The sequence below is a fragment of the Onychostoma macrolepis genome, chromosome 22, assembly GCF_012432095.1.
Source record: "Onychostoma macrolepis isolate SWU-2019 chromosome 22, ASM1243209v1, whole genome shotgun sequence".
Lineage (NCBI taxonomy): Eukaryota > Metazoa > Chordata > Actinopteri > Cypriniformes > Cyprinidae > Onychostoma > Onychostoma macrolepis.
Genome location: NC_081176.1, coordinates 15,831,677 through 15,844,955, shown reverse-complemented (window position 1 = coordinate 15,844,955; position 13,279 = coordinate 15,831,677). Strand labels below are relative to the sequence as shown.

The following is a 13,279-nucleotide window of genomic DNA, read 5'->3' as shown; positions in this document are numbered from 1 at the left end:
CAACATACACATATGTAAATGTATAAATACACTGTAGGTACATGCACATACCTTAAACAAATTAAAGTTTACATTTAGATGAAAAGTTTTTAAAACATTGCAAAAGCAATTTAAAAATTCCCCCCAAAAATTGGTATTTGTCATACGTTTAGGTATGTACATATTGTCTTAATTTTTGTACTAAAAAGAAAGACAATTTTCTTTTTTTCACAACATTGAAGAAACTTTATGCCATTCATTAATGCATGATTTGCAAAGTTTTTAAAATTACATTTTACATGTACATTTTACATTTAGGTACGTTCATATTGTCTTCATTTTTGTCATTTTTCAAATACGCTTGTTTCGCAATGCTTAAACGTTATGCCAATTGTTAACACATCCTTTGCAACGTTTTATATATTTTTTCTTTATTTGTTAGATTTATTTGTTATATACAGCAAAAAAAATTGGTCATTTTTCAAATGCGTTATTTCACATAGTTGAAGAAACTTTGTGCCATTTGTTAATGCATGCTTTACAGCATTTTTAAAATATTTCATCTGAATGTACATTTTACGTTATTTAAGGTATGTAAATATTGTCTTAATTTTTGTAATACAACAAAAACATTTTTTAGTTATTTTTCAAATGCACTTTTTTCGCAATGTTCAAGAAACGTTTTACCATCCCTTGCAAACATTTTTAAAACGTTTCATCTAAATGATCACATTTTTAAAAACATTCTACAAATGTCATAGGCCTATATATATATATATATATATATATATATATATATATATATATATATATATATATATATATATTTGTTAGCATATCCTTTGCAACATTTTTAAAATGTTTCATGCAAAACATTCCACAAATGTTATCTCTATGAATGAAAATACAAATATGCATTGTTTACAAGAGCAAGAGAGACACTGTGATAGCAAAACACAGAAAATCATCACATTCCCCTGAGAGCAGATACGCTTTACGAAACCCCAGTAAAAGGATCCGTGATTGCAGGCAAGATGCTGTCACTTGTCATTTTTGTCACATAAGATGGAAAATATCTTGGAAAAGCTTTTGTTTTGAGGAATAGACCGACACGAAAGTGGGGGTTGACAGCAACCACCACGCACTTCCTCCCAGGGGCTGTTCGCTGTGCCCAGCCTTCTTCCCAAAATAGCTCAAGATGATCAGGCAGATGGGAGGCTGCTGATGTGCCCCTCTATCTAAAGATCCAGCCTTTAAGATACATGATTACATTTCACTTTAAAATCCAGCTTGTGCATTTTTCAAGCTAGTGTGAAGGAAAAACAAAGCTCTATTTAATTTTATAGGTAGATTCTGCTGTGGTGTTGGTTTAGGTGTTTATTTAAAGCTGTAATTTTACTGAGATGCATGAAGGAAAAAACTTTCTGACCATTTTGAATGTATTTGTATAGCAGTATACTCAAGTGGGTTTCGGGGGGATTTTGCGCTCAAGAGAGCGTGAGTAAATTTCCTGCGGGGTTTACTTACTGTCTGGGGAAGAGAAAAACTGTCATACAATGCATAAATGCAATCTGCATTGTAAGTTGCAAACGGTGTTGCAATGTTTAGACATTACAGCATGCATTTCCAAAAACTGAAATGAAAAAGTAACACGCATTTTTAACATACGGTAATTAAAAATTGTAAATATTTTGTGTTGCTTCTGCTTAATAGTTTACATTTTAAAATTAAAAGAAAGAGTTCATCCAAAAAAATGAAAATTTATTCACCCTCAGTCCTTCCGATATGTAGATGAGTTTGTTTCTTCATGGGAACAGATTTGGAGTAATTTAGCATAACATGACTTGCTCACCAATGGATCCTCTGCAGTGAATGGGTGCCGTCAGAATGAAAAAGTTGTCTCATCTGAATCAGGAGAGAAATATATGGCCAGATCAAGCACCATTTACAAGTCAAAACAGTTCTAAAAATATATGTTGATGGATTTTGATGCGAGGAAACGACAAGGGATGGTCTTTTTCACCAGAGGAAGCATCCTTATGGATTATTGACTCTTTTGGCTAGAAGTGACTTTTAAAGTTAAAACACCATAATGCTGTATTTGTTACTTACAAACGTTCAGCTTTTCGCTTCACTGGAAGTTAATTGACGGACAGGAGTCGTCTGGATTACTTATTGTTATGATGTTTTTATCAGCTGTTTGGACTCTCATTCTGACGGCACCCATTCACAGCAGAGGATCCATTGGTGAGCAAGTGATGATGCTTGATTTCGCCAAACCTGTTCCGATGAAGAAACAAATTCATCTACATCCTGGATGGCCTGGGGGTGTGTAAATTCTTAGCAAATTTTCAGCTTAATTATTACATCGAAAACTGTCCCCTCTTCGCACACTGCTGAAAAAAAATTAAAATAAAATAAAAAAAATAGATACCATCACAAAATTTGTAATGGTTTTACTAGTTATAATGGTACTTGTATTGGTTTTAACTGTAATGGACCCTGTGGGTCTCTACTGGTTACTGGTTACCTTCTATTGGTGGCTTGTTAAAACCGATAAATCTTAATAGCCTATGTCCCAAAAAAAGTGGTTAAAAGTCGATGGTTTGTAATGTTTGTAGTGGAAACCATTAGAATTTTCTGTGATGGTTCTATTGTTTCAGCAGGGCATAATTAGTTTTATTTATTTATTTTTATTTTGAAGCATGTATTTACACTGAAATTGAATATCGAAACCAAACCTACCACAATAAACATTTACTGTAGTAAAAAAGTATGACAACTTTCCCGGGTTTCCCTTATTTACATGTACGAACATGGCCACCACAAAAATACACGCATATGCTGTACTGAAGGCTGTGTGGGTTCATATCGAAAAAAAACATGGTATTACCAATTAATATTCCTCAATATGTCATCACGAATGTGTATTTTACCGCGTGTGACCGTTCAGGTCTTCTCTCTCTTTCTCTCTCGGCATTCCGTCCCACGCGCTCAACGCCGCCCACGCGAGGATTTGCGTCAAGCCCAAGCGTGGGAGTGAGAGTGCAATGCAGCTTACATCGGAATATCCCCGCATTAGAGTGAGTGAGAGAGAGAGAGACAGACAGTGCGAAAGAGAGACAGCACCGATGATGAGCCTTCAACGCACTTTCTCTCTTTCGCGAGAGGAGGAGCGCTGCCTCGAGACAGCGGCCAGCACCGGGAGCAGTCGCGCGCACCAGCTGCGGAAGAGAGGTAAACCCGAGGACTAATATAAGCATTTCATACATAGACATTCAGATGGGGAGGATAGAGAATCAAAACATGCTGATTTGAGCTAGATGGGTATATCCGCGTTATTTGCATGCATTAATCTCGTAGAGATTCCCAGGTGCATGTGAAGCAATAGTTTTGAGATCTTCTCAGGTGAGTTTGCAGGGGAACCTGTTCATGTTTTTGTGGAGAATAGTGTAATGCACAGCTGTGTTTGCAACTATTCGTAATTGCATTTAAATGTGGTGTGGTGGTGAAAGATCTGGTCAATGGGTTTGAACGCTTTACCTATGTGCACTTGAGCAAAGCTCTCAAACCCTGGTTGTGTCAAGTGGATAGTAGCAGTAAGCTGTAATAACTTTAAATTAAGTCACTTGGCATGAAAACATCTGCTAAATAGGAAAGTGTAAAAGTTTTTCAATGTTAAAACAATTCAAATGCAGATGTAAACATCTTTCACTGCTTGCTACAAACATCAGAAGATAGATTGGTCATTCTTTTACAGTTAGCATCATTCATTTCCAGTTGAGAGTAGGATAGCGTTGAGTTCCAGTTCGTTGCGGATGATTCTCATATCCAGTTTGAACTTCAAATGTATTGAAAGTTTGCAACTTTTGTGACTAAACTTTATGGTGACTGTCTGACTGGATATGATGTATAGACCTTAATCAGGGCTGACTGAATTTTACATGGCTGAAAACTGTGATGGTGCCGGTACTAGATGTGCCGGTGTGCTAGGTACTAGATTGTGTAATTTTCACAACTTCCAAAATGTTATGTTTTTTTAAGAGCTTTTGTATACTGAAAGTTTTCTTGGAAAGACGTTTCATCAGCTAATCAAATGTCATGTTAAACAAAAGCGCAATCTGTTGAACACTGTACTTCTGTTCCTCACAGCCTTGTTTTCATTCTTGTCAAAAATGAAATACGGCACTACCCTGACTAAGCACTATACCAGTTAAAACTATGTGCGCAGAGTCAGAATTATCAATCATTTTTTCTAATTTTATCTTTGTTCATTTTTAATTTTGTTGTTATACACTGTATTCTTGGGCAGTGCATATTATGTTCCCTCCAAAAGTTTTGACGATCATTTTTCTATTATGAATAGCTTAATAATTATACTTCACATACTCTTAAAAATAAAGGTTCCAGAAAGGTTTATTGCAGCGATGCCATGACCTCTTAAAAATAAGGGTTCTTCACTGGCATCAGTGGTTTGACGATGAACCTTTAACATCCATGGAATCTTTCCATTGAACAAAATGTTCTTTATAGTGGAAAAGGTTCTTCAGATTATTAAAATGTCCTTTACACTAAGAAAAAAATGGTTCTTTTAGGTATTGTTTACTGAAAGGTTCTTTGTGGAACCTAAAATGCCTCTTCCACACTCTTAAAAATAAAGATTCTTTATTGGCATCAGTGGTTCCAAGAAGAACATTAAACATCCATGAAACCTTAGGATTCCACTGAAGGTTCTTCATAGTAGAGAAAGGTTCTTTAGAGAATTAAAGTGTTCTTCACACTCAAATAAAATGGTTATTTTAAGAACTGTTCAACGAAAGGTTCTTTGCAGAACCAAAATGGTTCTTCTGTGTCATTGCTGTAAAAACACCTATTTGGAACCTTGATTTTTAAGAGTGTATAGTAAAAGTACATTGCAGCTGGAGACTAACTGTGACAGTCATAATGTGAGTTCACAGACCTGTCCTGGGAAATAAATAACATTGGCGAGCATTGTTTCGTGGCGACTTGCAACATTTTCTTGAAATGACAATGCTTTGTTTTGCTCTGTGTTTGCATGTGTAGCCATGTCAGTGCTGCTGCCACGTTCCTTGGGCGAGCTGCAACTGTACCGGATCCTGCAGAAGGCTAACTTGCTCTGCTACTACGAAGCCTTCATCCAGCAGGGCGGCGACGATGTGCAGCAGCTCTGTGAGGCTGGCGAGGAAGAGTTCCTCGAGATCATGGCCCTTGTCGGAATGGCGACCAAACCTCTTCACGTTCGAAGACTCCAGAAGGCTTTACGCGATTGGGTCACCAACCCTTCCATCTTCAACCAACCGTTGACATCTCTTCCCGTTTGCAGTATACCAGTGTACAAGCTACCCGAAAGTTCCCACAGCAACGGGCAACAGAACCAGCTTGCAGTTCCCAGAGCATTATTATCCACAAGCCCCAGTCCTGGAAGACTGGATCTCAGCAGGGACGGGACGCCTGGGTGCTCCCCGCTGCAAGGGGCTAGCGAGAGTCGTTTTTGGGGAAGCGAGAGCGAGCACAGCCTATCTCCATCTGGAGCGTGTTCCCCGTGTTCACCCCACGATGCTCTCGACGCTCTTGATTCTGCCGCTGTCCAGTGCGTGATGGAGTGCGTAGAGCGACTATCCCAAACGTTGCCCAAGAACGACCCCACGGACGTCAAAGAACATATTCGTGCCAATAAGAAGCTCAGCAAGATGATCGGCCATATCTGCGAGATGAGCGAAGACAATCCACAGAAGGAGGTGGAGATTCGGAAATACAGTGCCATCTATGGACGGTTTGATTCCAAGAGGCGTGATGGCCGGCAGCTTACGATGCACGAGGTTGGTTCGAGTGCTAAGATATTGATATTGTTGATTGTGCGGATTGACAGAAATTGTTGTTCCATACATTCTTAAAAATAAAGGTTCTATTGGGATCTGTGGTTCTGTGAAGAACTTTTAGCATCCATGGAACATTTCCATTGTACAAAAAGTTCTTCATACTAAGTAAAAAGTGGTCCTTTTGTTTATTGTGTAGCTAACGGTCAATGAAGCATCCGCTCAGCTGTGCATGAAAGATCTATCGCTGCTGACCCGAAGAGATGAACTTTTCTCGCTGGCCAGGCAGATTTCACGTGAAGTTACCTACAAATACACCCGCAGGAGCAGCAGGTAAGATGCAATTCTTCTCAACGTTTATAGAAAAACAATTGTTAAAATAGTTGATTAAGACATTCCTCTGTTGACATATAATGGAGTATCTTACTTTTGTTTAAATAGAGTATTTAAAATACCATATTTTATATTGGGTGAGGGACGTTCTTGTTCTGAAGAGTGTTTTATTGGACTTATTAAGATGATTCATCAATATTTTTTTCAATATCCCATAAGAACTTTTTAAAATCAACTTTGTTGAGTATATTAGCATTTGCAAAGACAAACATTTATGAAAATGTTACAAAAAAGTAAATTTTTTTCATTTTGAGCTTTGCCACTTTTCATGGTCTTTATTTATTCATATAAGGAGCATCTGTTTGTACAGTAAATGCCAGCTTTTTAGTACTTTCTCTAGTTTTTGTTATTTAATTGAAAAGTTTTATCACAATGACTGTTCATGGTGTTTCAAAATAAGTGTAAAACTCAAAATGCATCTTCATTTTAGGTCCCACTGCGGTGATGAAGATGAACCATCTCCCAAGAGGATCAAATCTGAAGTAAGTTCTGTAGATTCAGTTCATATTCATAAACCCAGCTGTGACAAATTGCTTTATTTGCATGAGAAGCCTCAGCTTTGCAATCATTTCGAGCTCCAGGTGGTTTCTCGGGACTTCTTTATTAGTTTTGCATTCCTGTCATGATATTTATTGCCAGCCGCCTTCCCATTGTGTCTGAATTAGCGCTGTGTTTGTGTGTGCACTCTCTCTGTTAATAATCTCAGGAGAGTAATTACTGTCATGATTCACTCCAAAATGTCGCGTTCACACAGCTTTTCCCATGAGCGACGGTCTGCGCCTCTGGGTGAACATCTAAAAGTAAATGATATCGTTGTTTGCGTCGCTCCATGGGGCCTCTAAGTCAACAAAACCGTTGCAAACAAAGCTCTCAAGACGTCAAATTAAAACTCTGTGATCAGTTTTAGCTGGCTTTAAAAAGCTTGTTTTTAACGGAAGTTGTTTTTGTGGGGTTCTCTGGATAAAGAAAAGCTTAGTACACAAACGCGCAATCATTCATCCGCACAGGCGGAGAAGTACACAGTGGACTGAAACACATAATTGACATCATCCTGTGGGTGCTTACTGAATTACCCACGCATGGCTGTGGCTGTCTCTGCCTGAGTCTAACGTCATACGTGGACACAGAAGCTCACACACACACACACACACACACACACACACACACATATGACGACCTAAGAGGAAAATGCGGAGGTTGTCAAGGGGCGACACAAAGTGTAAATTCGGTCAAAGGTGACAACGGCTGATCTGTTAGAATAACAACAAATATACTGAATAGAAACAAACAAGAACATTACCATGGCAGAGAAAGTATGTTTATGTAAAACACTTTTACATACACAAAAAGTAGCTAAAATGATTCTAATACTGAGCTTAAATGTAAAAAAACTAACAAAAAAAAACTATATTTAAGCTTAAGCTTCACTATGACTATATATTTTTAAGTGGTTTTATTGTTTAAAAAGGGTTTTATAAATAATTTACATAAAAATGTATCATTCTTCTGAATTTTGTGCATATATGACCTATAAAGTAATTATTGTTTTAATACTTTATGGTATTTATGGTTTTAAATTGATTTAAATGGTTTAAAATGGTTTCATGAACAATTACAAAAATTGTTCTTCAGGATTTTATGCATCCAAATAAAAATACTATAAGTATTGGTTTAAAATGAAATTTAAATTCAAAACTAAAATACTATATTTATTTAGCTTTACTGGATCTTTTAGAGCATTCACTCTTTGCTTGCGTAATTGTGTTTTTCTGGGTTGGGGGGAAATGATTATCAACTAAATAATTAATATTTTTGGTATAAAAATATGGGGGAGTAAATGCTACAAAAGTGTAAAATATGATTATTTGGATGGTTCATCTTGCTAGCAGCATGACTTACCTCCTCAGGCACTGTGGACTACAGATGTGATGACTCAGTTTGTGCTAACAGCTTTCTCCATTTGTGCAAATGTCATGGTTGCACCAGAGATGCAAATAAATGAAGCCATCATGGAGATATAAAACACTCTCACTTCTGTCTCAGCTAATTTTATTGAAAGTTTTCCATGAGCTTATCCCTTTCTTTCCCTTTTTCTCACCTTCTGTTAGGATGGCGTGTACGATTTACAGGAGGCTCTTCACGTTCTTCATACGCGTCAAGAAACGGTGAGAGAACAGCTCGCAATCGCCAAATCTAAAGGAGAGGAGACAGTCAGACATAGTCTACAGGTAGTCTGTGTTAAGTTGATGTATCATAAAATATAGTTTGAACGTTGTTTTATTCTTGGAAATTTTTTCAGAAGAATTTAGTTTGAATGTTGCTACAGAAAAACTTAATTATTATTTCAAACTTGTTTGAACTTCATTTTAATGGTTTTTTAAACAATGTTTGCTTCAACATTGCTTGTTTGGAATTTGAAGTTTTGTTTGAAAGTTTTCAAGTTTTTGAACTTTGTTTTAACATTTGAAAATGTTTGTTTCTTATTTTTAAAAGAATTTTGTATGATGTTTGTATGATGTTTCAAAACTTGTTTGAACTTCGTTTAATGTTCCTTAAACCAATGTTGTTTAAAATGTTTGTATGGAAACAATGTTTGTTTGAATTTTACATTTCGTTTGAAAGTTAATTTCAAACTTGTTTGAAAATCGGTTTAAATTCGGATGAAAACAGCTTTCAACAAACATTTTCAAACAACATTAAAACAAAAATCTCATTAGTCTTAGCAATGTTGAAACAAACATTTTAAACAAACATTGTTTATAAGAACAAAGTTCAAAAAAGTTTGAAATAAACTTTCAAAGTTCTTTGAAACATTTAAACAAAATTATTTTGAAAAAAGAAAAAAATTCATGCAACTTTAAAACAAAGTTCAAATAACTTTGAACCTTTTTAAAAGGAGCTTTGAAAGTTTATTTCAAAACTGTTTGAATTTCATTTTTTAAACAGTGTTTAAAATGTTTGTTTTAAAGTATGTTTGGAAACAATGTTCAAACTTTGTTCAAAACATTCTTTTGAATAAATGTTTGAAATGCTCTTTTAAACATCCTTTTCACAGTTGTTTTAAAATGTTTGCTTTTGAAAACCTTGTTGTGAACATTTTTCACATTCAGGTACAGCTGGACACTCTGTTGGCCAAGCAGGTGGAGCTCTTGCGTGACGCTGCCGTCCAAGAGAGACTAAAATCTTTGGACTGGCGGATTCCAACAGCGGCACTGAAATACCTCGCTCCCACTGCTCAACACTGCAACAGCGGCCTCTCACATCTCTCTGGTACATTTCTCCTCTTCTCCTTTGTTACTTACTGCTACTTTGCATTTGTTCCAAGTGTTCGTATCAGTAGTTGAGCTTACACAACTTTCTATTCTTAAATACAGGCGAGAGACCCCTAAACTTGCGCCTGACAGATGTGCCGCTGGGTAGGCAATTAGCCAATGAGCTCAAACGACATCACAAACAGAACACAGAGGAACGACACCATAACCAACAGACGTCCGAAGAGAGAATGGCGGCGGCCACAGGTTAGTGCTCACAACCAGACCATGAAAGATTCTTCACAACTTTTAAGTTGGCGATTACTCTTGAGTGAAGCTATAAAAGAAAAATAACACACAATAAATGTAAATAATAAACTTTAAGTGTACACTTTGAAAAAACAAACATTCTATAAAGTGTTCTTCTGCCTGAAGGTTCTCAAAGAATATTTAGTTCACTAGTTCTTTAAAAAAACATTCTTTGAAGAACCCAAATGTGAAGAACCTTTAATATAACATTAAGTTAAAGTAAGCTTTGTTCCAAAACCTAGTTTGAAAGAAATTATCACTTTTAATCTTCAAAGATTCAAAAAACTTTTTTTACGTTGTGACCAAAGATTTCTGTTTCGAATAAATGTTGTTCTTATAAACTTTCTATTCATCAGAAAATCCTAAAAAATGCATTGTGGTTTCCACAAAAAATATTAAGCAGCAGAACTGTTTTCAACACTGATAATTGTAAGAAATATTTCTTAAAAACTAAATCAGCGTATCAGAATTTTTTTCCGAAGGAAAGCGCGCGCATGAACATAATCTAAAAATTTAGATTTTTTACTGCACAATTTGACAGTCGTTAATAAATATATTTCGATACTGTTTTCCTCTCAATATTGCATCACTACTATAGATGCTTGTATAAATATTTATTATTATTCAATTATTTATGTGTTCATATGTCCTTCGCCTCATCACAAGGCATCTAAATATATATAAAGATAAAGCACATATTCTACTTCAGTCTAGTTTTACCCTAGTCGAAATGGATTCTGGGATTGCCACACCATCCACAAAATACATGTAGTTCTGCCTTCAAATTTGGCCAAAACGTGGTATCTCTGAAGGCAGCGTAACGCTGCCGCCTACCTTTTGGAACAACCTTCAAATGCTGTCTAGGTAGAGCGTTAATCTTTAAAGAGCCAGTGAAGAAACGCTGTACAGATTAAAATGGCTCTTGTTGGACCCTGGTTTTGCATGCTTGTTGTAGCCTGGATTGGCAGAGGTTTATCTCAGTATCATCCTGGCACATTGACACCTACACCGCTCCATTAAACCCTGATGTGTCAACGTAACGTGCGCATCAGCAAGGCTTCAGAGAACTTTTTGTAATATATGCAATCTCTTGCATGCAAATGTCCTCGATGAAGGTAGCACTTTCTCTCTGAAACTCCTACCTGCCTGCGCAAGCTGCGTTAGCGCACTGCGAGTAGGTGAGGAAGGGGGTGAGGCTTTACTCGTCTTTTTGACGTTTCGGGTTTTTTCTTCCGCCCCAATGTGGGCAGAGCCTGATGTCAATCAGTGTCATTTACTGATCACACTGGTCTTTTGAACTGATTTGAATATCTGAAAAATGTTTAATACCCTCAACTGTCAATTTGGTGACATAGATTTGAAACACTAAAAAGTACCATACTTTATTTTGGCGTAAGCTCTTACGCTGTGTGTTTATTTACTGGAAATGGCTGAAATGTATTGAAAATTCCAGCATACTGAAACTGTTATGAGAATTGAGACAGTTGAAAATGAAGTTGGATTTTTTTTGTCCTGCATCATTTGCACTTTTACTCTTTTTCTTTAATTGTTTTTAAAACCACACAATGCACCAGAAACAAAAAAAAAGTGGTGTAGAAATTATTTTTATTCAAAAATTGCTAGTAAACATCACAAATAATTACAAAGAAACGGCAAGCAAAATGTTGAAATAAACATGACATTTTGAAGTAGAAAGACTGAAATGGTATTTACATGTATTTACAATCAGGCCATTCAAGATGTAGATGAGTTTGTATCTTCATCAGAACAGATTTGGAGCATTATTTAGCATTACATCACTTGTTCACCAATGGATCCTCTGTAGTGAATGGGTGCCGTCAGAATGAGAGTCCAAACAGCTGATAAAAACACAGTAATCCACACGTAATTCACACCACTCCAGTCCATCAATTGAGAAGGGAAAAGGTCAGTGTTTATAAGAAACAAATCCATCATTAAGACGTTTTTAACTTTTAAACCGGCTAAAAATACGAGTACTCTATCCAATAATATTGTTTTTGTCCAGTGAAATTCTATTTTTTTGAATCAGGTGAAACATGTGCACAGATCAAGTATCGTTTACAAACGAAAACAGTCAAAAATAGTTCTAAAACAAACATGTCAGTGGATTTTGATGTGAGAGGACCACAGGGGATGGACCTTTTCAATGTGTTGTTATGGATAATGGAGTTGTATTTTGGCCAAGTGACGGTTTTAGGTTAAAATGCCTTTATGATGGATTTGTTTCTTACAAACACACAGCTCTTCACTTCACTAGATGTGAGTTGATGGACTGGAGTCGTGTGGATTACTTGTGGATTATTGTGGTGTTTTTATCAGCTGTTTGGACTCTTATTCTGACGGCACCCATTCACTGCAATAGGTCCATTGCTGAGCAAGTGATGTGATTCATGTGACGCTAAATTTCTCCAAATCTGTTACAATTGAAGAAACAAACTCACCTATATCTTGGGATGGCCTGAGGGTGCTAAATATTTTATAACTGAAGTTTGAAGAAACATTTGAAGAGTTTCGACATGATCAAACGTGTATCTTGAATCTTGGTTCCACGCATTTCTTTATTGGCATTTAATCTTATGTTAAGCAAGCTAACCAATACAAATTAAATTTAAAGGTATTATAATATTTTATATTTGTATTTCAGAAAATGGGTCTCAGAAGGAGCCTGGGCTTCTGGACAAGAAAACCATCAAATCAGAACCAGAGGACTCCAGATAACGTCTTCAGCCTCAAAGTGAAACCTGCGTTTTGTTTGCTCAGTGGATTTAGTACTGAAACTGTGTGGCCTTAAGAACTGTAAATGCCTAGAGATCCATTTATTTAGATTTTTAATTTTTAAGAATTATTTTTATTTCTAATTTTAGAACAAAAAACATGAATGTCTTGTAGTCGTTGTACACAGAGAAACTGTCTAAGACTGTATCTGTGTATCTTTTTGTACATAATCTGTGTTTGTTTGTTTATTTGACTGCATGTTGAATTCGTAACTATTTTTATTTAAACTATTCGTTAATCAACAGAAACACTGGAGTTTCGTAGAAAACTGTTGTGTAGTCTTTAGATTAGTTGATAAGGTTAAATGATGACATTCATCTGTTCGTATCGGTTTGTCGTTGAGGATGAACTTAACGTAAAAGAATACTGAATATGTAGAATTAGCTTTGCGTGTTTTTGCGATTGCGTCGGTTTAGATGTTAGTACTAAGGGAAAAACGTTTATTGTGTATTTGTTACCAGCTCTAGCCTTATTCTCAGAGTACAATATTGTGTATCTTGCTGTCGTTAAATGTTAACTGTTACATTGTGACTGTGATTTTTCTGAAAAAAGTTCGCTAACCTTTTTTTCATCAAACAGTGAATGGGTGTTTTGTTAGTTAGCTGTGCTAATCTGTTGTTCTGGTCTTTTCTATGCACATGTGTTGTGTGTTTCACTCTTTATCTTGTCTTTGTAAAATCGTTCTACAAATAAAACCAAACTGGAAAAAACATA

At 36.2% G+C, this 13,279-nt stretch overlaps 1 protein-coding gene across 5 annotated transcripts in view; it reads left to right on the top strand.

Moving 5' to 3' along the window:
* The window catches only part of nab1a (NGFI-A binding protein 1a (EGR1 binding protein 1)), a 17,619-nt gene extending 4,340 nt beyond the window's left edge, over nt 1-13,279 (top strand). For 2 of the 5 annotated variants that reach the window (XM_058760521.1, XM_058760522.1), the window contains exons 2-9: nt 2,933-3,216; nt 5,044-5,819; nt 6,016-6,149; nt 6,640-6,691; nt 8,318-8,437; nt 9,320-9,479; nt 9,584-9,727; nt 12,435-13,279. In XM_058760521.1, the coding sequence (XP_058616504.1) occupies nt 2,933-3,216; nt 5,044-5,819; nt 6,016-6,149; nt 6,640-6,691; nt 8,318-8,437; nt 9,320-9,479; nt 9,584-9,727; nt 12,435-12,508 (1,744 nt within the window). In that variant the 3' untranslated portion in view covers nt 12,509-13,279. Of the gene's footprint in view, nt 1-2,932; nt 3,217-3,237; nt 3,388-5,043; nt 5,820-6,015; nt 6,150-6,639; nt 6,692-8,317; nt 8,438-9,319; nt 9,480-9,583; nt 9,728-12,434 lie in introns of those variants that run through there. The other 3 variants (XM_058760523.1, XM_058760525.1, XM_058760524.1) reach the window with 3 other exon arrangements.